This window comes from Octodon degus, unplaced genomic scaffold (assembly GCF_000260255.1).
Source record: "Octodon degus isolate 3935 unplaced genomic scaffold, OctDeg1.0 scaffold00003, whole genome shotgun sequence".
NCBI lineage: Eukaryota > Metazoa > Chordata > Mammalia > Rodentia > Octodontidae > Octodon > Octodon degus.
Genome location: NW_004524579.1, coordinates 2,313,741 through 2,338,173, shown reverse-complemented (window position 1 = coordinate 2,338,173; position 24,433 = coordinate 2,313,741). Strand labels below are relative to the sequence as shown.

At 39.5% G+C, this 24,433-nt stretch overlaps 1 protein-coding gene across 1 annotated transcript in view; it reads left to right on the top strand.

Moving 5' to 3' along the window:
• The first annotated feature begins 5,996 nt into the window (after positions 1-5,996).
• Chst9 (carbohydrate sulfotransferase 9) overlaps positions 5,997-24,433 on the top strand; it is a 274,314-nt gene continuing 255,877 nt past the window's right edge. The window contains exon 1 of the mRNA XM_023714043.1: positions 5,997-6,207. Coding sequence (XP_023569811.1) covers positions 6,087-6,207 — 121 coding nt within the window. The 5' untranslated portion in view covers positions 5,997-6,086. The remainder of the gene's footprint in view (positions 6,208-24,433) is intronic.

Genomic DNA, 24,433 nt, shown 5'->3' with positions numbered 1-24,433 from the left:
AGATGTCCCCACAAAGCTTCCTGCCGTCATGGAGCGGGCTTCTGTAGTTTTTGATTGATTTATGGTCCAATGGTGGGAGTATGCATGTGAGTGTTACACCAACTCTGAAGCAGATAGTCTGCATACAATAAAAGGGGGGAGAGAGACTTGTTTTCTGCTGCTTCTTCCTTTTTGCTCTTGATACTTTTGCTGTTTTTTGTTGCCATTAGCTGCTGCCCTCTGCCATGTGCCACTGCACCTTGGAGCCAACTGAGCATGGACTGGATGGAACCTTCACAAACTGTGAGCTAAATAAACCTTTCCTCCCTTGACTTTGGGCATCAGGGTTTTTTTGTTTTGTTTTTTGTCTCAGCAATGAGAAAAGTAGCTAAGACAATATTGTATACTTATAAATAAAACAGAACAAACTCTAAAAAACAGATCAAAGAAAATAAGAAAAGAACAAAATTCTAATATTTAAAAAGACTGTATGATGCAGTAACTATAGATGTTGTAGATATTGCTATAATTAGAAAATCATATTAACAATTTGTGCTTATGATTTTGAAAGTTAACTAAAATGATAAGTGTATGGAAAATGGAATTTTCTGAGGTTGATTTTAAAAAAGTAACACAATATTGAGTCAGATGAACAGAACACTGTACAAGTATACATACACAGGAATTTAATATATTACAAAGTCATAATTAAAATGAGAAGTAAAATAATAAAATTCAATAAACAGAGTTGGATGCATGTTATGCATATAGAATGGGTAGCTTATAATGTACAGCTTAGAGTCAAGCGTTCAATATGAAAAGAACTTTCAAATTTTTGGAATGAAATATAGCAGAATAATTCTATGATTTGAAGATATGAAATACATGGCACCTTATCTCACAAAATTCACAAAGCACAAAAAGCAGTCTTATTCCTGTTCATTTTCTACTGCTCCATGTGACTTGTGAGGCTCTTAGAATGGGGTGCATGAAAAGGTTCCTGGTTCTCTGGCCTTTACTTGGCTATCTTAGTTACTTTTCTCTCTTTGCTGAGACAAAATACCCAATACCCAAAATTAAGGAAGGAAAGGTCATTTAGCTCACAGTTTGTGGAGGTTTCAGTCTGTAATCAGCTTGCTCCAAGGCAGGGTGGTAAGTTCAAGGTGGCAGAGGACAGCTAAAGCAACAAGAGCAAAAAGGGGGAAGAGGGAGCCTCTTCTCCTTCCTTGTAAGGTTACCCCACCCAGGGTGGGTGTAGCACTCACACTGACTCCCAGCCCTCCTTTTGTATAGTACATGGATGTTTAAAAGTGAGAATCCTTCCCCATGCTGAGTCACTTAGCCTAACTTCTCTAGGTGACTCAATGTACCAACCATAACATTGGACTTAACTCACTGGCAAGAAAGCTAGGGACAGAAGGACACAGGATTCCCTTCCTGGATCCCTGTAGTGTCCGCCCTCTTCTCTTTGAGGACTACAGTTGCTGCTGGCCACCCCATACCTTTCTGCTGCCCTCCCCAAATTCCAGGAAAAGTACTTTGTTAAAAAAAAAAATTCTCCCCAGCTAGGACTTGTTTCTGTTGCTTACCCTTGGGAACTTGTCTTTTTGGTTGGCTTCTCAAAATGCTGAGGATGTCTTTGCAAATATCCAACTGTTAAGCTCTCCACAGCATTGTGAATTTGAGTATTTTGTATATTCTCTTTCAAAACCTAGATGATAAAAAGACCAGAGAATGGTAAAAATCTATTTAAAACTTCTCTATAGTGAAACAACCACACAATAATGAAGAAAAAGAGTAGGAAAAATGGAAGAAAGAATAGAGAGAAAGATAAAGGAAAAGAAGAAGAAAGAACATTAAGGTTTAGTTCTCGACTGTCCCCAAAGCCTCATGCTTAAGTCAGACTTTGGGAAGGTGGTTGGGTCATGGGCGTTGTACTCATCCATGGATTCATCCCCTCATGAGCTCAGTAGCTGAAGCTGACTGTGCTGTTAGGAAACAGAAGGTGGGAGCTGCTGGGACTGGCTTATGGAGATGTGTTCTGAAAGAATATATTCTTGTTCCCAGGTTTTCCCTTTTTTCTCTCTGCTTCCTGACTTCCATAACCTAAGTAGCTTTCTTCCACCGTGTCATCCCTGCCTTGGGTCTATCTTATTGGAGACTGCAATCATAAGTTAAAATCACCCTCTCATCTTTTACTTTGTGGTGGCAGGTATTGTCTCAGTAACAAAGAAAGTCACTAAGACAAGGAAGAAGGAAGGGAAGAGAAATGTCATATACAGGAAGGTTTTGTCATGGGTCTTTAGGTGAACGATATTGTTCAAAATACTTAAGGAATTACACGTCAGCTCAAAATTAGGGAAGTGATATAAACAGGAAATCAATGGAACTGAGAATATGGGGCTAGCAAGATAGCTCAGTAGACTAAAGCACCTGCTTTGGCAAGCTTAGGCAAGCCAAGGGACCATGGTTTGACCCCTGGCACCACACGCCACACCAGTCCTGCCCCCAGGACAAGTTGAGCTGGCCAGAGTCCTGATGTGATGGCGCGTGCCTGTATTCCCAGCACTGGGGAGGCTGAAAGCTGTGGTGAGCTATTAGACTTCATCACTGATGGTCTCAAGTTCATCAGAGGATGGGAAGGATGCAGCTGCTGTGAGAGAGCGAGAGTCCCTGACGGCCAAGTCCACCTGAACACGAAGAGTGGAGCCTCATGGCCGGGCACACTCTGGCTGGCTTCTACCTGACTGCCTGCCTTGCTTGGTCCAAACCAACCTTCCTCCAAATCCCACCATGCACAGTGATAAACTTCTGCCAAGCTAAGCAACTGCTGATTTCCTTTTATGTTTATTGCTCCTAGCTAGTAATTTATCACTACACATAAATTCCCAGAAACTTCTATTGGTAACCATGGCTATTTAAACGAATACATAAAGTGCTTTAAAGTGTTGGAAAAAAAGATAATGAAGCAATTATCTTTATATTTCTTTTCATAATTTTGCACAGTAAATTAATAAGCTATGAAAGGAAAATAAATGCATTTTTAACAAAGAAGTGTGGGCCCTCGCTTTCAGTATTTTAGCATTCCCTACTTCTCCATTTGGAGGTCAGGACTACTGCTTTACAACTACAATTATAAAATTTGCTCATTGGTTATCAGTATTATGCCATTAGAGCTCCAAGTTCAGTACAGCAAGTTATGAAGTGCTGCTTAGGTTCAAGGTTCTGTGTCCATGAGTGGGAAGAGGAAGGGCCTGTACAAAATACAGGAAGCCTTTGGCGTAGAAGTGTTGTATAATGCTTGTACATGAAAGAGCATTATACCAAGTAATTTCAGTCTCCAGTAGTCTGCACTTTTCTGCAGGCTTGGAGGTAGACATATGATCTCCAGAGAGGTGTGTTTTCCCATCACAGCTGACCTCCAGGTTTGCTTAAAGCAATCCGGCTGCTCCTACTGCCTCACCTTTGTTTAATGAGAGCCGTTTCCCAAGCCAACTTTGGGTTAATGGGCTGAAATGGGAGAAAATCAAAAGTATCTCTACGTTTTACACCAGATTGCCTTTCTGCCTTGTGGCTTTAATCACTCAATCCCACTCACATCTGCCATAATAACAATTATGGCTTTTCTCCTGCTTTCTCACCCAGGAGGATATGTCAGGGGATACCAGCATCTCTCACAGAAAGACAGGGCAAATCCTTAATCTTTTCTCCACAGCAAAGGTAATAATTTTCCTCCACCAACCCCCAAGGAGTATTCTGGCTCATACAGCCACTGTTCTCACAGGTCTGTGGCTCCATTCTGATTTACGAGTTTTCTTCTATCCTTTCTCTTCTGGAACAAGTTTTAATTATGTAGACAGATTGTTAAAAAGTCTCTTTCTTCCTGTAAACAACTATTTCTTTGTTAGGAGAAGATTTTGCTTAACCGGTTTCCTCTTAACTGAATCTTCTATATACCCAGGACTTATGTCTGCGCATTGTTTAACTGCAGGATGAAGGGAAGAGAAATCCAGCTTCCTTTCATAGATTCCCTTGAGGAATTCAGTCCTGGAACACCTCAAAGTGCCCATCTCCCTTGGGACATGTTCTTTGTTGCATATGTCTGGAAAGCCAATATGCTTTCACTTCTCATAAGAGTAAAGTATCACCCATCAAAAAAAAGAAACATTATAATATTTTCAGTTCTTCTACTTTTAAAAAACTCTCCAGCCAAAATCAAAACACTGGAAATCCTCAAAAGCACTTGTGAAAATTTTAACAGTTGCTCCTTCCTCAGGGAAATCAGCAAAGTGGATTTGAAAAAGCGATTCAGGCAGGTGATGCTGACATCCACAGCTTTCTACTCTGTCCCCGTCCACATAAAAGGTAAACTATAAAGAACATGAGAATCTATAGGACGCTTCTTGTTCTGCCTAAAAACTTTTAGGTACAGTATTGGTTGGTTATTTTTCCTAATCAGGAAATCAGTCTAATTCACATTCTCTGATACTTCTGACCTCTTACTTTTGTAGCCCAACATTTAAGTCAAAATTGTTTTTAGCCACTAACAGCTAACGACCACCTTTCACCCACCTTAGCAATAGCCCACAGCAGTTTTACACTTTTAACTGGCACCACACCAAGAATCAGCATGCTCCCTTAAAGACTTCCTGGAAGACATGGAGGTGTACTTGGAATTAAAGTGATAATTTTTAGACACAGAAGTGTGCATGCCATCTTCACGTGGAGGGAGCATTTCTCAGCATTCCCGAAGAGGAGGTGTGGTCTGTGGCGACCTAACCAAGGACTTTGGCAATTGCTGAATACAAAGTCACGACCTTGGCCCCACTGGCCAGGCTGCTAACTGGAGTGCTCTGGGCAGGTAACCATAGTTCCTAGGGAGCCAAGATTCTTAACTTGGTTTTGGTGAAGCGACATGAACTTACTGGGATTTTAGGGAAGCTTTTGTGTGTACTTATAATCTTAAAGAGATGGGAAGTGGCATTTACATTGTCCTCAGATTCTCAGTAGTGGATGTGACAAAATAATGAATGATGAAGATTAGAGTAAGTCAGATTGTTCTAGGAGAAAGTCATTTAGCATTTTTTAAATAAAGTCATTTCATTTTTATTAATGAAGTAAATTTCTATCAGATTCCAATAATTCTGTTAGAACTATTTAATATCTATCTGTTACTCTTTTGAAAGATTTTAAACTTACCATTTAAATTGGAGAAGTCTTTTAGTTTTACGTGAAGGGGAAGTGCCAAATGAAGTTCTCCACTTTTGAGCTTGATGTATAGTCAGTGCTCCATAACTCTGCATTCAGACAAGTTGGGACTGAAATATTTGAGGAAAAGAATCACATCTGTGTAAAAATACAGTTTTTTTTCTTTTTGTGATTATTACTAAAATAATACAATATAACAACTATTTCTATAGTATTTGCATTGTATTAGATATGATATAGTAAGTGTGGTTAAAAAAGAAATTTATAGTTGATTTGAAGTATCACAAAAGAAGTACATAGATCCTCTGCAATTACTGGGCCATTTTATATAAAAGATTAAGTGTCTGCAGATTTTAATATCTGCTGTGGTCCTGGAAGCAGCCACCCCTGGATATTGAGAAAGAATAATATTTTTGAGCATTTTCCTACATTCTGTGAGTGTGTTTTTCAAACTCCATTATTTTACAATCCACTTTTCTTCTGTCTTACAGTCATGCTAAAATAGCCCAAATGTTAACTTTATAATAAAGCAAGCTGAAGTCTGGCCAGACTTTACCTAATTAAATCATAGGGTGTCACTCATAAACTGTAGCATAGTACATTCCTTACACAACACAAAAGTTTGCAAAAGCAGATTGGCATTCTGCAGACGCCTGCTGCTGTCCCTCCCGGGCTCCAGAGCATTCAGTGCATGTGAGTCTTCAGTGCTGCTGATGTGCTGGAAGATTTTGCTTGGTTTGGGTTTTGTCATAATTGTATACACATGGCATCACATATATGTGACGTAGATTGTTTTAAATTCTAGGTTCCTTTATGGAATGGGTTCTAGAGAATACGAAGGACTTGAAGCTTTAAGGAAAAACAAATCATGTGGTCTTCAGATTCGGTAATGAGGAGCAATGAAGCCATCTGAAATGGTCATGAACCCCAAACAAGTCTTCCTGTCTCTGCTGATATTTGGAGTGGCAGGGCTGCTCCTCTTCATGTACTTACAAGTCTGGATTGAAGAACGCCACACAGGTAATATATGGGCTTTTTTCCCCTCTATTTTAATTATAACAATAGTGGTCCTTTTCAATTAAATAAGCTGTGATGTTTACAGATACACAGTAAATTGAAATGTTTCTAGTATCAACATCTCCAAAAGTCTGAGTCACAAAATAAAATTTCCAGGCACTAATTGTTATTTCAGACCTGAAATATTAATATTTGTTACATCACTGAGGAAAATAAAGTAAAATGAGAATGATTTCTTAGTTGTCAATGGTTGCAATCTATTTTAAAGTTATTCTAGGTGTCAAATCCTTAAGAATCTATATTCAACTCTAACTCTTGGATTTGTGAGTAATTATAGACATTCTTTTGGAATTAGAGTGAAAAAATATATGATGGAGACATTAAACTCTGTCTGATCATGGGATAGAGCATTCCATAATCCTGCCCATTTTTTGATACATAATTCATTATATGATCCATTTCTTTCTACTTGTGTCTTGATATACTGCTACAGATTAATTTCACACTATGTTTTATATTTCTATTAAAATAAAAATATTATATGTTTTTTCCATTCCAAAGGGTCTTGAAGAGTTCACATGTCCTATTTCTTAGTTTTGTGACTGAGTGAATTTATTATTTGTAAATCTCAAATTCCTCATCTGTAAAACAGGACTAAGAACTGTATAATACAGAGTTATAGTGAAGATTGAAGGAGTCAATCGATACTTGCAAATTTCTCAGTGCAGCTGTTCTCAAGCAGTGCTGTGCAGTGAAGTAACTTACTGTCCTAGAAATAATGCCGAGCACCTGAAGCCTTCCGAGTTTTGAGCATCACAACTAAGATTAAGCCAGTTTAGGGAGCCTGAATTGTGCTCAAGCTTGTGACTTGACTGCTTAGAGAGAAAGAAAAGACTCCATTCCAGGCCTGATTAAAATAGCTTGGAGCTTAACATCACTATCTGTCTGAGTATCGAATACCTTAGACATAAAATGGAACTTCTATTTTCCAAAAACTATGGATATTCTAAAATTTAAATCCCTATAGAAAGTTAAGACTGGCATCATGTATGAAAAAGTCCTTTAAAGACTTCTCCAAATACAGCATCTCTAACAGCAATTGAACACCCATCTCTGACAAATCAAAACAGTAAAAGGGGATATGTTGGGAGCCACAGAAGCTAGGAAAGAGATCAAATGTGTGTAGGTGGTACTAGGCCTCAGTGCCTAAAGCAAACAAGTTACCTCAGTCCTGAGATAAACACCCTGTCTGGATAAGGTCAGCTATTAGTCGCTAGGCAATCTTGTGTCACATGTTACTAATTTTGCAAAAGTATAAATAAAGGATTGTTTTGTTGTGGGGAAAAAATACATATATATATACACAAAATAAGATAGATATACAGCTACTTTCTCTTAGTTAATTGAGAAGAAAGGTTTGTACTAATATTGTTTAGACAAGATATCATGTCTGCATCTTGTCCTCTGAATAACTACTATGAAGACAACAGTATGCAATGTATTAATTATTGTAACTGTCCTACTAACCTGTTTTGAAGCTGTTTCATTGCTATTTTATCTTTTTTCTAATTAAAATGAATAATAAAAAAAGACCAAGATGAAAAATAAATAAATATAAATAAAATAAAATAGCTTGGAGAATTTAAGTGGCACAGGGCCACTTTGGTTCCTGGGGAGGTAGTAGAAGGAGAATGATAGGCTCAAATGCATAGAGAAAGACACTGTTTAATGTCCCTGTAGGATGTTTCCAAGGTCAGGTATTCACCCTTTGCCCAGCATGGCTCCAGGACTTAACAGTTGGAGATGCCAAACACTGTGGTGAATGTAGGGAGACAATAGTGAGTGAGATTCATTCACAACAATAAGGAGAAAATGCTGTCAGAAAGGAGATGGGACATCATGGACAAGACAGTTGGGATCCATTCTTCAGTTGATGGGCGTCTGGGTTGTTTCTAGGATTTAGTTATGACAAATTGTGCTAATATAAACGTAGGCGTACATACATCACTGTGGTATGAAGTTTTCAGCTCTTCTGGAAAAAGGAGGAGAATAGCTGACTTGAATGGGAAGACGTGGTATTTTTCCACAATGGAGCATTATTTAACTATAAAACAGGATAAATTTGAGTCTTTTGTTGGTAAATGGATGCAGTAGAGAACATACTCTTAAGCGAAATAAATCAGACCTACATGTGCAAACATTGTATTGTCTCCTTAGTGTGAGGACCTGGAAGAGAGAAAAGGAATCTGAAGGGTACAACAGACACTGGTAAAAGGGAATGAATGTATTCAAAAAGAAATAGTTGCTGAGTTGAGGAGAAGGACGAGAGAGGGAATGTGGGAAAGAGATTTACCTATGAATGTAAACAGGATGGTTTGGACAACTGTACTGTGCATTTCTGCTGGTCTATGGAAAGAAGCAGTTAACATTTTAATTTGCTTCATCTCTTCTTTTCAGTTGTACTTTTTCTCTTCTAAATTTCTTATACATTTCTCTTTTTCTTTCTTCCAATTTTACATGCGTATATCTGGTACTATGAGTAACTGGTTGGAAGACAACACTATGCATTACAACAAATACTGTGAAATTCACATTACTTTGTTAAGTGAAATTCTGTATCACTTGTAATATTTTCTGTTTTAATTCTATTTTTTACTCTCTTTAGAAAAATTAAAAACTTTAAAAAGAAACAAAAAATAAAGTAGTTGGGATCGAGAGAAAGTGAAAGAGTCCAGACACTGGTGGTAATAGAATTGCTAGGAGTGGGGCATGGTTGGGAAGGGTTATCAGGCTCCAAGGGAGGACCAGCCCAGGAGTCCCGTTCAGAATAAGACACTGATCCTGTGGTGAAAAGGCTAATTCTAAATTCTAGGTTTAGTTGCTCAAATTCTAAAAAACCTCCCCTCAACACCATTGTTTAAATTTGCAAGTTGGTGTCCTTTTTCTGGGTGGGATCTTCATGCCAAGCAAAACAAATACTAAAATGCGTGGGGTGTGACTGTTTTGTTTGTGCAACAAGATGGAGCTAAGACCCTGTTGTGATACAGTCAGAACCTCAGATTTAGAAAGGAATGTCAACATCCTCTGGGATCCTCTTGCTGTGGTCTGAATGTCCCCTCCAAAACTCCTACCGACTGTGATGTATGATGAGGGTAGAAACGTAAGTCCCTGACACTTGGACATGAGACTTTTGGCTACATAAGGCCACAAGAGTGGGACCATAATCCAAGGGGCTGTGCTTTTGTAAGAAGAGGAAGAGGAATGTGAATTAGGATGGTCACACCTTCTCACCATGTGACATTCTGTCTGCCTCAGAACTGTGCAGAGAGCCCCACCATCCAGAAGGACGTCACCAGACATGGCGCCTGCTCATGAATTTCCCATTCTTTAGAACCATGAACTTAGCAAACCTTTATTCTTCATAAACATTTAGTCTGTGACACTTAGTTACAGCAACAGAAAACCAATACAGTCATCCCTTGTTTCTTTTTCTAAATGTAAGTCCAGTTACAACTAATTACTTTTTTTTTTTTTTTTTTTTTTTTACAGTACGAAAGATTGAACTCAGGACCTTGTGCTTGCCAGGAAAGCCCTTATTCTATTGAGCTATCTCCTCGACCCAAGAGTTGTCTCTCCAGCTCAACAATTACAATTAATTCTTTGTTTAAAATTTTTCAATGATACCTTTTTCATTTTAATAAAGTTGTTCCTAGGTTCCATAGAACAAGAAGGGCTGTAGCCGCATCCTCCCCATCTTTCCTCCACCAAACCAAGACCCTTGCTGACTCAGTGTTCACAGTTTTAGAAGCTGGGTTGGTCTTCCCTCACCTCCGTCTCTCACCTGGGCTTAGATCAGATGTCTCTTTCTTTGACCATCCTGTAAGTAAAGTAGATTCCCTCTTCTCTCTCTCCCTTCCTCCCTCCCTCTCTCTTTTCTTCTCTCTCCCTCCTTCTCTCTCACTTCCTGTTTATGGTTTGTGTCTAGGTGTCCCCCCAAAGCCTCATGCAGTCTTGGGGTGGCTTCTGGACTTTGTGATTGGTTACTGTGGGTGTGGATGCTGCACCTGCCCTGGGGCAGGTAATTTGCATTACAATGTAAAGTGGGAAGAGAAGCTAGCTGCTTGAGCTGCTGCTACCCCTCCCTTGTGCTCTTGCTCTTTGCCACCGCCATGAAAGGTTGTCCTCTGCCATGTGCTGCTCTGCCTTGGAGCCAGCTGAGTGTGGACTGAACCCTCCAGCAACTGTGAGCTAAATAAACCTTTCCTTCCATTATTTTGAGTGTCGAGTATTTGTCCCAGCAAAAAGAGAAGAGTAACTAGGACACTGCCTCTCTCTAACTTACTCCTTCCCTCCCTCTTCCTTTCTCCTTCTCTTCCTTTCTCCTCTCTCACTCTCTCTCCTTTTAGAGATTATCACAATCAGCAGTTCTTCTTTAATCACAGTATGTGTTGACTCATTTATTGTCCATATCCCTTCTCTGTTTTCTTAGTGCCCTGAGGACAGATGCCTACTGTGATTGGCTAAACCCAATCTAGCCCAGCATCCATCACCTTTCCATAGCATGGAACTCAGAATGTGGTAGGTGCTCAAGTTACTGTTTTATGAATGGGTAAGCAGTACTGATGTTGGTTTTCCAACATTCTAGCCCAATGTTTACATGGACTGCATTTCAGTAACATGAGGAAAAGAATCCAATATTCCCAAAGCATCTCCTTGACTCTAAAACAGCCTTCTTACGAAGCACTAGGTTTCAATTATCTGAACAGGTTTTGCATCCTAAACCTCGCTTACTTACCCTCTGACAGTCCATGAAGTTCACCTTTCTTCCCCCACACAGCCTGATCATTTTTACAGTGAATGAAAACACAGATTTTTAACAATTTCATAAAAGACATGCCAGGTCAATCTCATCTGACTTACTCTATATTCCTTTTACATGATTCATACTATTTTTGTACATCATTTGTATGAGAAATATGTGTTATCTATCATAATTTCATATTAGGTAGTAAAGAGTTATAGATTCCAGCTAAATGTGTACTAGATTTCTTTCTTCTGAGATTTTTTTAGAATCAAGCTTAGTCTCAGCCATTTCCAGCTAAAAATGTTCTCTAGGGGTGATATTATACTACAGAAATCTTTCTGAACAATCTTCTACATTTTTTTATTCAAGACTAAGAATGTTTAGCTATTTACCGGTAATGTTCTGTGTGTACACTTTCAATTCAGATGCTCTTATTGTTTTTTCCTATCTGTAAGTAGATGTTTTTTCCTGATTGCTATGAGTCATTCCTGCTAGATGCTTAATGAGTCCTGATACTGGAATTTAATTTAGGATTCAACATTATGGCCTAAGACCAGTTATTTTGCTGAATTATCATTTCTGGAACAGTCATGTAGCTGGAGTCCACCATGGGTCTGGGGGGTAGCTCAGTAGTAGAGCAGGCTTTTGTCATACAGGAGGCCCTGGATTCAGCCCTCAGTGTCGCCAGCCCAGGTCCTGTAAGGGGTTCTTTGCTTGAGAACTGTGTCTATCTTTTCAGTGATGCAGACTTTCTTGAGATCCAGGTTTTATTTAAATCCTTCATGTTGCTATCAGTAGCACAGTAGCCCAAATCAATGGATACATTCTTTTCTTTACTTGGCTTTTTTCTTTCTCAAGAGCCCAGCACAGGAGTGGTCTCAGTTGCATTTTACCCCTGCTATGTTCACAGTATAAATATAAAATGTTTTGTCAGAGAAGGGTGTTCCATAGCCCTTCAAACGTTGTAGGTGCATGAATTCAGCAAAATAATCTAATATAGTCCAATAGTCCATAATAGTAGTGGGTTGTCTGCGGAACTGGCAATGTCAGAAGTTGTCGACTTGAGCCTTTTATAGCTCAGCATATTAATATGGCTTTACTTTTTATACCTTGTGTCTATACTTTACTGGGTGGTTAAGACCAAGATAAAGCCAAACCTATATAATGAAAAAATTAACTTTTGTATATGACCAGGTCAGTCAGATCCCCTCAGGATTTACCCTGAAACCCTGTACAGCAGTTTGTAGATCCTTTGTCAGTGTCAGCCATCTATATGAGTCATAGCCATTGTTTGACCAGTCTGTTCTCTGTGAAAGCCTGAGAGAATGTTTTCTCTCTAAGTGACTCTCCTTAGGCCCACTATACATTGTCGATCACTTTCCTCTGTGACCCCATGATCTCCTTAAAAAAGGGGGATATAAATGAAGGTCCATTTTATGTTGAAAAAATATTATATATATATATATATATATATACATATATATACATATATATGTGTGTTTTATATACACACAAAATAGGATAGATATGAAGCTACTTTCTCTTAGTTCAGTGAGATGAAAGATTTGTGCTAATATTGTTTAGACAGGGTACCATGTCTGCATCTTGTACTGTGAATCACTGCTACGAAGACAACAATATGCACCGTAATATTGTGACTGTCCTGCTAATCTGTTTTGAAACTGTCTCATTACTATTTCTTTCTCAATAAAATTAATAAAAAATAAAGTAAATGTAAAAACTGGTGGCCGCAAGCTTACGATTTCAGCCGAAGAAAGGCAACTGACTGTTCCATGTCTGATAACTGGCTTTGGCTTTCACACCAGACTCATCTGTAATTAGGTTTTCTAGGGAGACTTCTTCTTGCTTTCTTTTTTAAACTAAGTATAATAGTTCTCAACACTGACCATATTTCGGGCATTTGAAATTTAACTTTCGTGCAGGACTGGTATAATTCTTTTCTACTGACCCTGCCATGACACAGTACAGTCTCCTCCTCTAAAATTAGGCTGTTCATCCTGATGCTGATGTTGCTCTACAGAAAGGCTATTTTCCTCCAGGTGCCTTTGACTACCTGAACTAGAACAGAGCCACTTTTAACATCAGAAGACTTTATGTTTGCTGTCACTCATAATCTTGGAGGAACAAAGCCCTCTTTGTTTTAAAAGGTCCCTCATTTTATTTTAATTACTTCCTCTCATTTTTGTCAGGTGTGGCAAATATATTTTAATCAAATGAGCACACGCTCCTGCTGCCGGCCACACCCCATCTTCTTGTACGTGATGGCTCCCACACCTCCCCCCAGCGTTAGGGCTCTTCTTAGCTGATCTTCTTGGGACAAGTTTCCATTGCTGGTATTTCTGACTCCTTCAGGCTTTCCTATCTAAATATCCTGTGTAAAGTAGCTATCCCCTGATTTTTCTATTACTACACATTTCTTTTTACTATGTTTGTTTTTAAAAATTGACTTATGGTCTTTATCCTAATCTCTACTCATTTTTCAGTTACTTCCACCTGCTCCAGCTCTCCCAGTTAGATGGAAGCTTCCTGACGACTGGGAGCTCGCATGTTGATCTGCAGGCAAGAGCAGCTGTCCCTGCTTCCAGCGGCTGATTTCATCGCTCACTTTGTAGCATCCCTGAAGTCCAGCGTTTATTCTTACTCAGCCAGCTGTCGATAGCCTGATGGTCCCCGTGGGCTCTGTCTTAACTCTCCACCCCAGGTGTCTTAGTGTGCTGTTGGGCCCAGTGCTATTTCCCAGCTTTCCCTCATGGGACAGAAGCGAAGGACTAATGGCTTTCAAGTTGCTTAAAAGTCTCCCGAAATTGACTAATTTTCAAAACAGCCAAGCTTTGCAGCAGTGTCGATCGCTCTGTCAAACCTAATAACAAATAGGGATTCTCAAGTGATTAATTGAGTTTATTCAAGGATAGCATTGCAGTGGAAACCAAGGTGCTGTATCGCACGACGTGCATATTCAAAAAGAGTAAAGCAAAGAGAAAATGGTATGAGCAAAAAGAAAACAAAAAGGAAAATTCACTGTAGCTACTTTTTTTTTTTTTTTCCCGTCTTTGAGACTGGAGGCAGGAGTTGTCTCATTGCTGGAGGGGCTGTTACTGTGTTGCTAGGAACTTATCTTACTCAAAGCATCTTACCTGAATTGCTGCAGTCTTAAAGAATGTTAAAGAGAGTGTGTTTGTGAGCTGTGCAATGCTTAGGGTGCATGTAGACCACAAAAGAATTTGCTTGTGGCATTTTAGAAAGTTTAAGACAGTAGGTGTCCCAGACTGGCAGCCAGAAATCTCCTTTCTCATAATGAACCAGATCTGACCGGTCTGTACCTGGCAAAAGGGATTGCATCTTGGTGCCAGCAACAGTGACTTCCTTCAAAAGATTATTTTTAAAATGTAGCAATGTTTTGAATACATTCATTCTCCAGATGTTTCTGACACATGCACATAGCACTGCTTGGAACATCCATCTCTGTTCCTGCCTGCTTCTTAACTTTCTTTCCACCCTCATTAAGCAGCCACTTTCTCAAAAAGGGGTGGTTGAATTTTAGAAAACCTCATAATAGACCTCATTAGCTCTATTCAGCCCTTCAGGTAGAGGGGAAAGTCCAAGATAGCCCAGAAGAGTTTCCTTCATGATTTTAATTCCTTTTGTACTGCAGGCTGCAGGGTATGCCTGCTCACCCCATGCCCTACCACACAGGATGGCACGGGGCACACAGTAGATGGTCAGGAAATCTTGGCTGAATGGCTGAACCCATCCCAAAGCTCACCAAAGCTCAAGAAGACCAATGAGGCTGATGCTCATCTCTGAATTTTTCAAAAACATATACTTATGACAGTGAAAAACTGTCATTTGTGGCAAAGTGAATGGAGCCAAAGAGCATTATGTAACACAAGCCAGCTCAAGAAAGAGAGGTACTACAGGTTTGCTCTCACAGGTGAAGGATTAAAAAGCCTACGGTGATCTGATGGTAAGAGTGTAGCATAGTAAGCCCTAAAGACTGGAAAGGTTGGGCAGATGTGGGCTAGAAGATGGGTAATGGGTACCAAAGTACAGCTAAATAAGAGGAATAAATTTCTAATGCTCTACAGCACAATAGGTGACTATAGTTCAAAAAATCTATTGCATATTTTATGAAGATGTAGAAAAGAGCAGCTCAGAGGATCCAAACCTGAGGCAGATAGACATGACATTCTGATTTCTCTAATACACATTGTATCCATGCACTGAAATATCACACTGTACCCCATAAATATAAACAGGTATTATATGGTCATTAAAAAGAAAACATATGATAAAAAACACTAAAGTTATTGAAAACAGTAAAATGTAACAAAGATTGAAAACATTGGGGATGGTAACAAGTACTTTACCAGAAGCTATTTGCAAGGTGGCATTTGTAATGGGACGTACTGAGCCTACTTACTGATTTCTGGTCTGTTTTATTTGAACAAGTTCATTAATCTCTCCAGAGTCTGGTTTATTTTCTTCTTCCTTTGTCATGCCTTCTTCCTTAGCTTGCTGAGATAACCACTATCCTAAATTTGATGTATTTCTCTGTATTTCTATGCATGTCTCTATAATTTTTAACACAGGCATGTATTTTTTTATATCATAAACCTATATACAAGGGATCCATACATACATATATCCTTTTTACAGCTTGCTTTTTCATTCATTGGTAGCTTTTGAGAGTTACATTGTTATGCATAACAATGTAAGGACAGGGCTCTGTGGATGAGAAAATCAAATAGGTTCTCCTTATGTCTTGTAGCTGATCTTGAGTGGAATTAAAAAGTAAACTTTATAAGAGAGATTCCCCTGGGAAGCAAGTCAAAGACAGAGCTAAGAAAAGAAAGATAAAATTCTCAGAAAAAGAAAGGCACCAAATGGCCTTGGGACAACCTCCAAGACACCAGATAAAGAGCTCACAGATAGGACACAGAAAGAAAGCAGGTCCACAAACCATAAGTGACCCCCATCTCCCATAAAATATAGAGGAAGCAACAGGTGGGTGCCTAACTTTGAGGCAGTGTGTACTCACACCTGTACACTCACACATATACTAGTGTGCATGGTGGTCACTTTAGTCACTGTATTATTCACTCTAGCTTTGTTATAGAGAACAACGTATACCACGTGTCCCTTTCCTCTGCGCTAACCATGAATAAGTCACTCCCTTGCCAACCAGCCATCCAACCCAACACACGGTTTTAGAAGATACATCAGGGATGAGAAAAACAGACAAAAAGAAGCTGTACATAGACCACTGAAAGAAATGACCTTAGGCAGAGCTCCCCAGAAGTCAGTCCAGTGATGGCAAGTTCCAGGTAGAGAGGAAGAGTGACACACAGCCCCCCATAAAGACAGCTGAGATGGGCCAGGGAGATAGCTCAGTAGAATAATCGCTTGCCTGACAAGCACAAGGACCGGTTTAATACCTGGTTCCGCAAAAAATGAATAAATAAACAAACAAATAAATAAAAATAAGAAAAACAGTAAAAAAACCAGCTGAGAACAAGGGGCTTTCTGGAAGTACATACCCTGATTCTTTCTTTTCAGAGTAGCTATCTATGTCTTCCTTCTTCTCTCCTTTCCTCTTTACAAATAATCTTCCTTTGGTTCAAACTCTGTCCCTAATTTATTACTGTGGCTGAGTTACAATCCCAGTGGATTCTTGTCCCCCAGCTGCAACAGTTCTAGTTCATTCACTTCTAGATCATATTTCATTATGTCAGTATGCTGCAATTTATATATCCAATCACCAACTGATGCATGTTAAAATACTTTATAATTTTTGCTATCACATATATTCCTTCTAAGACTATAATTGTATAATTTTTTGTTCACATGTCTGAGAATTTTTATAAAGGGATTACATCGTTTCCAAAATTATATCAGTCTCACAATTCTCTGTGTCATATTGTTACCTTTTCTTCTGCTTACAGCAATCCAAATCAGGACTTCTTAAAACCCTACATATGTTCAGTGATTGCTGTAGTAAAGCATACACAGAAAGATTTATTTGGATACACCAATTTCCATTCCAAATTATAGCAGAAAATTCTAAGTGCCTGAAACAGTTCTCTGTGTTTCTTTATTGGAGTGTCAGTGGAGTAGTTAACAGATCATTGAAAGTCAATTAAAATAACCACCAGGTCATTAGTGTGGACATTGAGTATTAGTATAAAGACCTCCCTCACTGTGTCATTCTATTTGCAGCAGAAAAAAAGTTAAATTCTGTCAGCAAGTGCTGATTTGATTGGTAATACCACCTACTCCAAACTCTGACTTTCCTAATTAAAAAAAAAAAAAAGCTCTTTCAAATGCTAAACCATCAACTGGTCCTGGCCTCCGCCTTTTCCAGAGAAGCAATAGCAAGGCTTAAAATTACTTAGCCAGAAAGTCAAAACTGGCACTGAAACGATCCCCTGTAACTATGTTTTCCGTGTGATATTTTTCCCCTTCCTCTGATCTTGACTTCCTCTTCTCCTCCACTTCCTTTTCAAAACCAAGACGGGCCATGACACTTTGAAACGCTTATTTGTTTCCCAAAGTGACTGGAGCATGACCATGCCATTCTAGTGACTGGTTAGGAGCTCCAGCCACTAGCTGCATCATCAGGAACAATAGGTTTCTGTTTTTCCACTGAAATTCTGAGAAGGACATACTGTGATGACAGCCCCAAAAGTCAAACGAAATGTCAATAATGCACAACCAGTGTCCCTTGGAATAACTCATTCTGTGATTTTTTTTTTCTATATCAATCTTTCAAGAATAAATCCAGCAGCTACAGAGTTAGGTGAAAAGTTGCATAGAATCTAGTTCATGACAAATTGAAGAGTTATACATCTTGTAAAGGAGTCACAAGTTATTTGTAAAAAATAGAAGAGCCTTAGTTCAGTATCCCCTGTCTACAAAATGAAGCACAACTCTAATAGCCAATTCTCTCAGCCACATTTTCCTGTTGCCCCAATCTAGCCTTTCCCTCCTCCTTAATGTTTTAAAACTTTCTGTGTAATCCCCTTCTCCATTTCATGACTCTTAACTCACCATTACTTGCCACAGTCTGCTCTGGTCAACCATCAGTCCAGCAGTCCCAGCACTCTTCCTCCCATGAGCCAAGTAGGTCTTCTCTACTCCTCCTTTGCTGAGCTCTCTGTGGCTTTAGCTGTGGATGACCTCTTGCATATCTTCCCTCCTTGCCAGCTATGGAAATAGGCTCTTCCGTTTTTCCCTTCCCCTTTGGCTATGCCCATACTTTCCTCTCAGGCTGATGGGTTCTTTTTCTCATACTTTAGAAATCAGTCTGACACAGAATTCTACCTTTCAACCTTCTTTTTTGTCTCCATCTTTTCCAGGTCTGATGTCGTTCACAGAAGTCCAGTCCTGCCCCAGCCCCTCTAGTTATTGGCTTCCTGTGCATCTTTCCATGACTACCCTCCTGACCCCTCACGGTCAGTGAGAACAAAGCTAAATTGTCATTTTTCTTCAAAGTGTGTTCAGCTTCCAAAATATCTCATTTCATTATTGATATAATTGTTCTCTGTTGCTTGGAGAGATACCTTCATTTTCCTCATCTACGAAATAAGCCCAGACAAATCTTTCTATCTCTTTAGATCTCCTTAGTCCATGGCATACAGATGCATTTCAATGATTGCTGCAGCAGCCTTTGAAGCAGCCTTCCCCCATTACCCTCCTCTCCCTCTGCTATTGCTGAATAAGTTCTCACACATGGAAGCTTGATTATTCTGCTTGAAGCATTGTATGACCCTGATCTGAGACTCAGGGGACAATACTAAGACATTTGGCTCTCAGAGGCCCTTGGTGGTATGATTGGTAGCTCATTCAGGCTCCCTTCTGTTCTGCTTGCTAACCTCCTGCTAAGCCTCCAGCTATTCTAAACTTTCAATCTCTACACCTGAGTGTCAGATCTCTCAACCCTAGGCTTTAGTAAGCATTTCTAGAGCACTTTTTGTTTCTCAAATGCTGAAGTTGTTCCTCTTATGTGTTCCCTATACTTCCCACTCAGAGCACTGGTGATGGTAGATATAGATTGATTTTTAATGTCCCTTTTGCCACCTTCAACCAACCGTGAAATCTGCAGTCATAACACAAGAGGGACTTCTCACTATTGACTTTCTAAGCCTTTTGCACGTGACTTCCTTGACCACGATAGGGAGGATTTTCTTAACTAAATTTGGAAAAAAAATCAAATTATTAATCTTGGAAAACAAATACAGGTGCCTTTTCTCTTAGTCTGAAGACAGTTCCCCAACTCCGTAACCATGAAAATGATGTTTTGTATTCGCATTGATGGGAATTCACCATCTCTCTTCATGGGGAACAGAGTGCATGATCATCTTTGGTCATGGTGGCATATTTTTGTGAATCTTCATTGTATAATACTTTAGTGACAGCATAATTCAACTATAGTGAAATATAGAAGTTGTATAGAGGGCTGGCCAAATAGTCCAGTGGATTAAAGTGCTTACGCATGCTCAGGGGCTGGGAGTACAATCCCCAGGCCTGCCATACCAGCCTGCTCCCAGGGCGCACTGAGATGTGATAGAGACTGGATGTGGTGGTGCGCACCTGTAATCCCAGCTCTTGGGAGGCTGTAAACAGATGGATCACTATGAGTCCGATCTAGTAGTGAGAACACCCTGTAGACCCTTCCCTAAAATGAAAAAAAAAAAAAAAAAAGTTGCATAGATTCATTACTAAACTTTAATTCTGTTGTAACCCTCACTATTCTAGTTTGCTCAGTGTTACCTTTCTGAAATGTCTTCATTTTCCAAAACATCTAAACTCACTTTGTAGCCTATCTATGTGACCCACAGTGCAAAATTGTTGTTTAAAACACTTGTGATTTTTAAAAGCAGGAAGAAGAATGCAGGGGTGCAGACACCCTGGGTGGCCCCGACAGCAATCTGCTTGGGCATCTTCACATTTGTTGGGCTTCATCTCAGGGGAAGAACACAACATATCCCATGCAAATGTCATCTTCTTCGGTTCAAGCAACATTTCATCGTTATGTGGGTGGCTACTGGCTACAAAATTAGTAATGAATCTTCATGGGGAGAGGATGTTCCTCATTAATTTTTCAAAAAATTAAGGCCACAGATTGACATCAAAATGGTTCTGATTTATTATTCGGAGAAGAGAAAGGCAGAGGGATACTGGCCATCTTCCCCATGCCCTGGGTGTGCCCTGAGCCCTGTGCTTGTGGGAAATGCTTAAAGGTACTCCTAAAAAAAAAATCACATGATAAATGTAGAATTTTAGAATGCTCACCAAGTATCCTAGGGGCAAAGTAGCAATTAATAGTTGTTTGCAAATAAAAAACAATAGACATAAATACTTACATATTTCATGTTCCTATGAGCAGCTTTCAAATTACTTTTATAGCCAATTTATTATGAATAATTAATTTGTATAAATTATGCTCACATAATTTTATATTTCTTATGATATGAAATATACTTAAAAGTAGGATTGATTTTTTAGCATAAAATATTCTCACTGGTTTCTGTGTGACCCTTTGCAATGCTAGCTAAAAAGACATACTTAGAAAATTTCTCAATTTGAAAGCTCTGCTCAGATTTATAATGCTGAAGAATATCAAGTAATAAGAGAAAACAAGAGTAACGGCCAGCTTTCCTACACTCAATAAACCAGTGTAGGCTTTCCTAAGCCTTCTCTTAAGTTTGCTCCAGAGAGAGACAAATCCATAAAGTGGTCAGGCTGCTTATTATCACACTGCCAGAAATATATTGTAAACAATGAAACTGCCTCAGAATTCTGGACTCAGAATTTTATGATTGACATTAAGGGTCAGCAGTTGCATTTTAGATCCATCCCCAAAGCAATTCAATAATCAACAGAAATCAGAAATCCATTCACTGACCCACTGGCGGAAAATTATATAGAGATTTTAGGTTTGCTTTGGATATAAGGTAGTCAGGCTGATAATCTAAAAAGAAAAAAAAAAAGATAAGGAAAAAGCACAAGTACAACCTTAAATTCCATGTGCAAAAAGCAAGACTCTAGTTTTAGAAGAAAGAACTGTTTTTAGAACAGTTATTGCCAATCCAGAATTGAGGACAACATTGATGAAGGTACGTGTAAATGGAAGACTGGTTGTCATGGCGAAATTAATATGTTTTAATTTGTTCTCCTCACTTGTTTTGCATCAAACACATTGAGTCTGGAAATGGTTAGGTATGCACTTGAAAAAAATCTGAATAAATTCCAATTCTACTGCAGTGCTACCTATTGAAATTTTAATAGCATAGCCTTTTTTAAATTCACAGCAACAGGTAGGCTGTGTTTCTCTCCTTCATGTCTTACATTCAGATTTCGTACACTCTGTTTACAATTGGCAAGAGTCAGGTTATCCTTGATTTCTGCCGGGATGCCAAGTTCAGTTGGCTGATACTGGATTTCAGAAGGGAAAGAAGCTTCTACCCTGAAGCAATTTCTGATTAAGAGGAAAAGGAGATCTCAAGTGTATTTTTAGCATCTGGAATTCTTAAATATTCATTTATTCGGTTTTGACTTTGGGGGCCCTTTGGGTGGTCACGTTTCTGCGTGTGCTGTGCGTAGTGCCATGATGGAAATCATTATGTGGACTTCAAATGGCTGTGTGTGCTGCTTTTGCTGGAGCCCGCTCCATTGTCAGCCCCCTGTAGCACCATAGGGGAATGTAGCTACCTGCAGCTACCTGCATTTGTATTCTCCAAATAGTCCTGAGAAGAACCAGAGGCCAAGAATAATGAGAGACGGAGTTCCCCAGAGAGGGCTTGAGAAGATGTGGCAGGCAAGTATTCACCTCCCTGTCCCCTGTGAAAGTTCCAGATCTGAAGCTTTCAGAGATGGTTGTAGTTTGTTTGCCAAGAGCATCCTTGTTACCAGACTCTAGTGTCTCCTCAGAACCGAGGGACCACAGTCTTGACGTCAGTGTAGAAAAATGTTCTCTTCTGAGGCCACAGTATTTATGTCAGTGTCGGAGCCAGCTCCTGCCCAGTAGTCCTAAGAATTAACAAGGAGTCCTGGGGAAATGAGTAAATCATCCCTGGCCTTGGCATTTCTGCCCCTGGCCTGTTAGCTCTCTTCAGACTCCTGCCCTCTTTTTGTTCTGCTCTTGCAGAATTTAATTAGACCTGGAGCATGAAAGCCTATTTTTGTGCCATCATGAACGATTTTTTAGAAACAAAAATTTTAGTTTTGCAAAACAAATCTATATAATTTCAAAAGACTCCTGAATATCATGGCCTTTTGCCAGGTAGTGATGCGTTGGGGAAAACAAGATAATAAGATACTGAGGCAGGGCTAAGCCCTGACTCTAACTTGATAATAATTTCAGGAAACTCAAAACATTGCTGCTGCAGAGGGAACTGCAGAGGTGGAGCAGGGTTGTTCCCTTCCCGCCCATCACCAAAGGTCAAGGCCAATCCCCTGAATCAGAGGACATCATGGCAAGAGGAGAGCAAAACAAATTTATTAATATACATACAAAATATAAAACTCAAAAACAGAGGTCAGATGGGCAAAACTTAAATGCTTTTCTTCAGAGGAGAGGGGAGAGGAGGTAGTGAGAAGTTAAAGGCAGGTGAAGGGTGGAAGTTCGCTGTGAACAAAAGGTGTCTTCTGCAGGGGAAGTAGGCTGCCTCTCAGAGCTGCCCTGCAAGAACCTGTGAAAAGCCTGTGTGTGGCGGGGGTGAAGACTTCTAGTCTCCTTCTTTCTGGTGCTTAAATCATTCCTGGTTATTCAGAGAGATAATCTTAAGGATGGGGTTTAGGTCAGGTGTGTCTCCTTTGGGAGACAGTTGTGATTCCTTCCCTCAGCCAGAAAAGGAAGCCTTTGAGTAGTGATGGATGGCTTGCTGTGGCCTGTGTGCCTGCAGTTCGCCAGTGCTAGGCTAGAGGGAGAAGCGACACACACGTAGTGGCACGTAACTCTAAGAGTATTTCTGCAACTCCGTGTGCCAAGGCAGCACACTTTGGTGTCCTGCTTCTTGAGCCCCCAAAGGGCTAACTTATGGCAGGAGATCTGTGGTCTTAGCTCATGCATGTTTCACAGTGGTTCCTTTGCCAGGTCCCATCTGGTGTTCACTCCCCAGCTCCAGAACTACATCACTGGCACGGATTCTCAACACTGGTGGAATCTTAAATTAGGAATTGTGAGGACATCTTGTGTAAGAGCTTTGCCTGAGCTGAATGCTACTCTGAAAGGATGTATATTTAAGAGCCAGAATGAGTTGGTGTATAGCACCAGAGACCTCTCCCTAGGCAGCTGCATTGCTTGTGCCAGGGCCCTCAGCCCACGCAGGAGTGTCCTCTGACCCCAAACAGGATGAGCTATGGAAGGGCTTATTCAAGCTTCCTTCCAGTTCTAAAATGTTGGTCTTCTTATTCCCTTACAACTGTTCTTTCAGCCATTTTTCTTTGAGAAGTCAAGCTGGGGACATATTGGATTCATACCTTTTCTTTGTGTTATAACCAGATAAAGACAGCTTTCATATGCCTGAACATAATGATACACTGAACAATGAAAGCTGATGTTTTCCTACACTCTTCCCTACTCTTACCCTTTCTGCCTCCACCTCTCTACTTTGGAATTTTTACCAGTTTGACATGAAACATATTCATTAGTAAACCTAATGGCTAATACTGTTGGTAGGGAACGTTAATTTCAACATTAAAAAATTGCCTGAATCTTTACCAAAACTGGCATAACTTGATTACTTCCTACTTTCTTAGAATTTTTGTTATTGTTGTTATTGAATCTACAAGACTGATTTTTTTTTATTAACTTTTACTGTTGTGTAACCCTATTCCAGTTTGCATTCAGTATGGCTTTGAGTAGCATTCTTGTCACACTAGAACTCAATATTGTAAAGCTTTAATATAAGACAGTAGCTCTCACTGAAGTTATAGGAACAACATTTTTATTAAGGCAATTTACTTTGTGGAAGGACCTGACCCACACAAATCTGAGATCACATCTGGGTAGCAGCAAAATTTCTGAGCACTTTGGATAGAAAATCAATTTTTAAACCTTTTATGATGAATTTCTCTAATTCTCTTATTTTAGAAATGTGGGCCTATTTATTTTATTTTTTTGATATTATAATGCAAGGCAGGAGCCACCCTGCCTCTACTTCCCATTTATACTTCTGCTGTCCTTTCTTCTTGTTAGAGGGTGGGAGTCTCAGAGCCTCCCATTTAGCCTTCAAATACAGCTTCATAGAACCCTATAATAAGCTGTATAGATCACTAATTTGAGAGAAAACATCAGAATACACTGTAAAGGGCTTTGGGATTTGAGTGATAGAAATCTGTCTTCCAGTAGGCTAACAGAACAGAGAGATTACATGCATATGCAAACATATATATATATATATA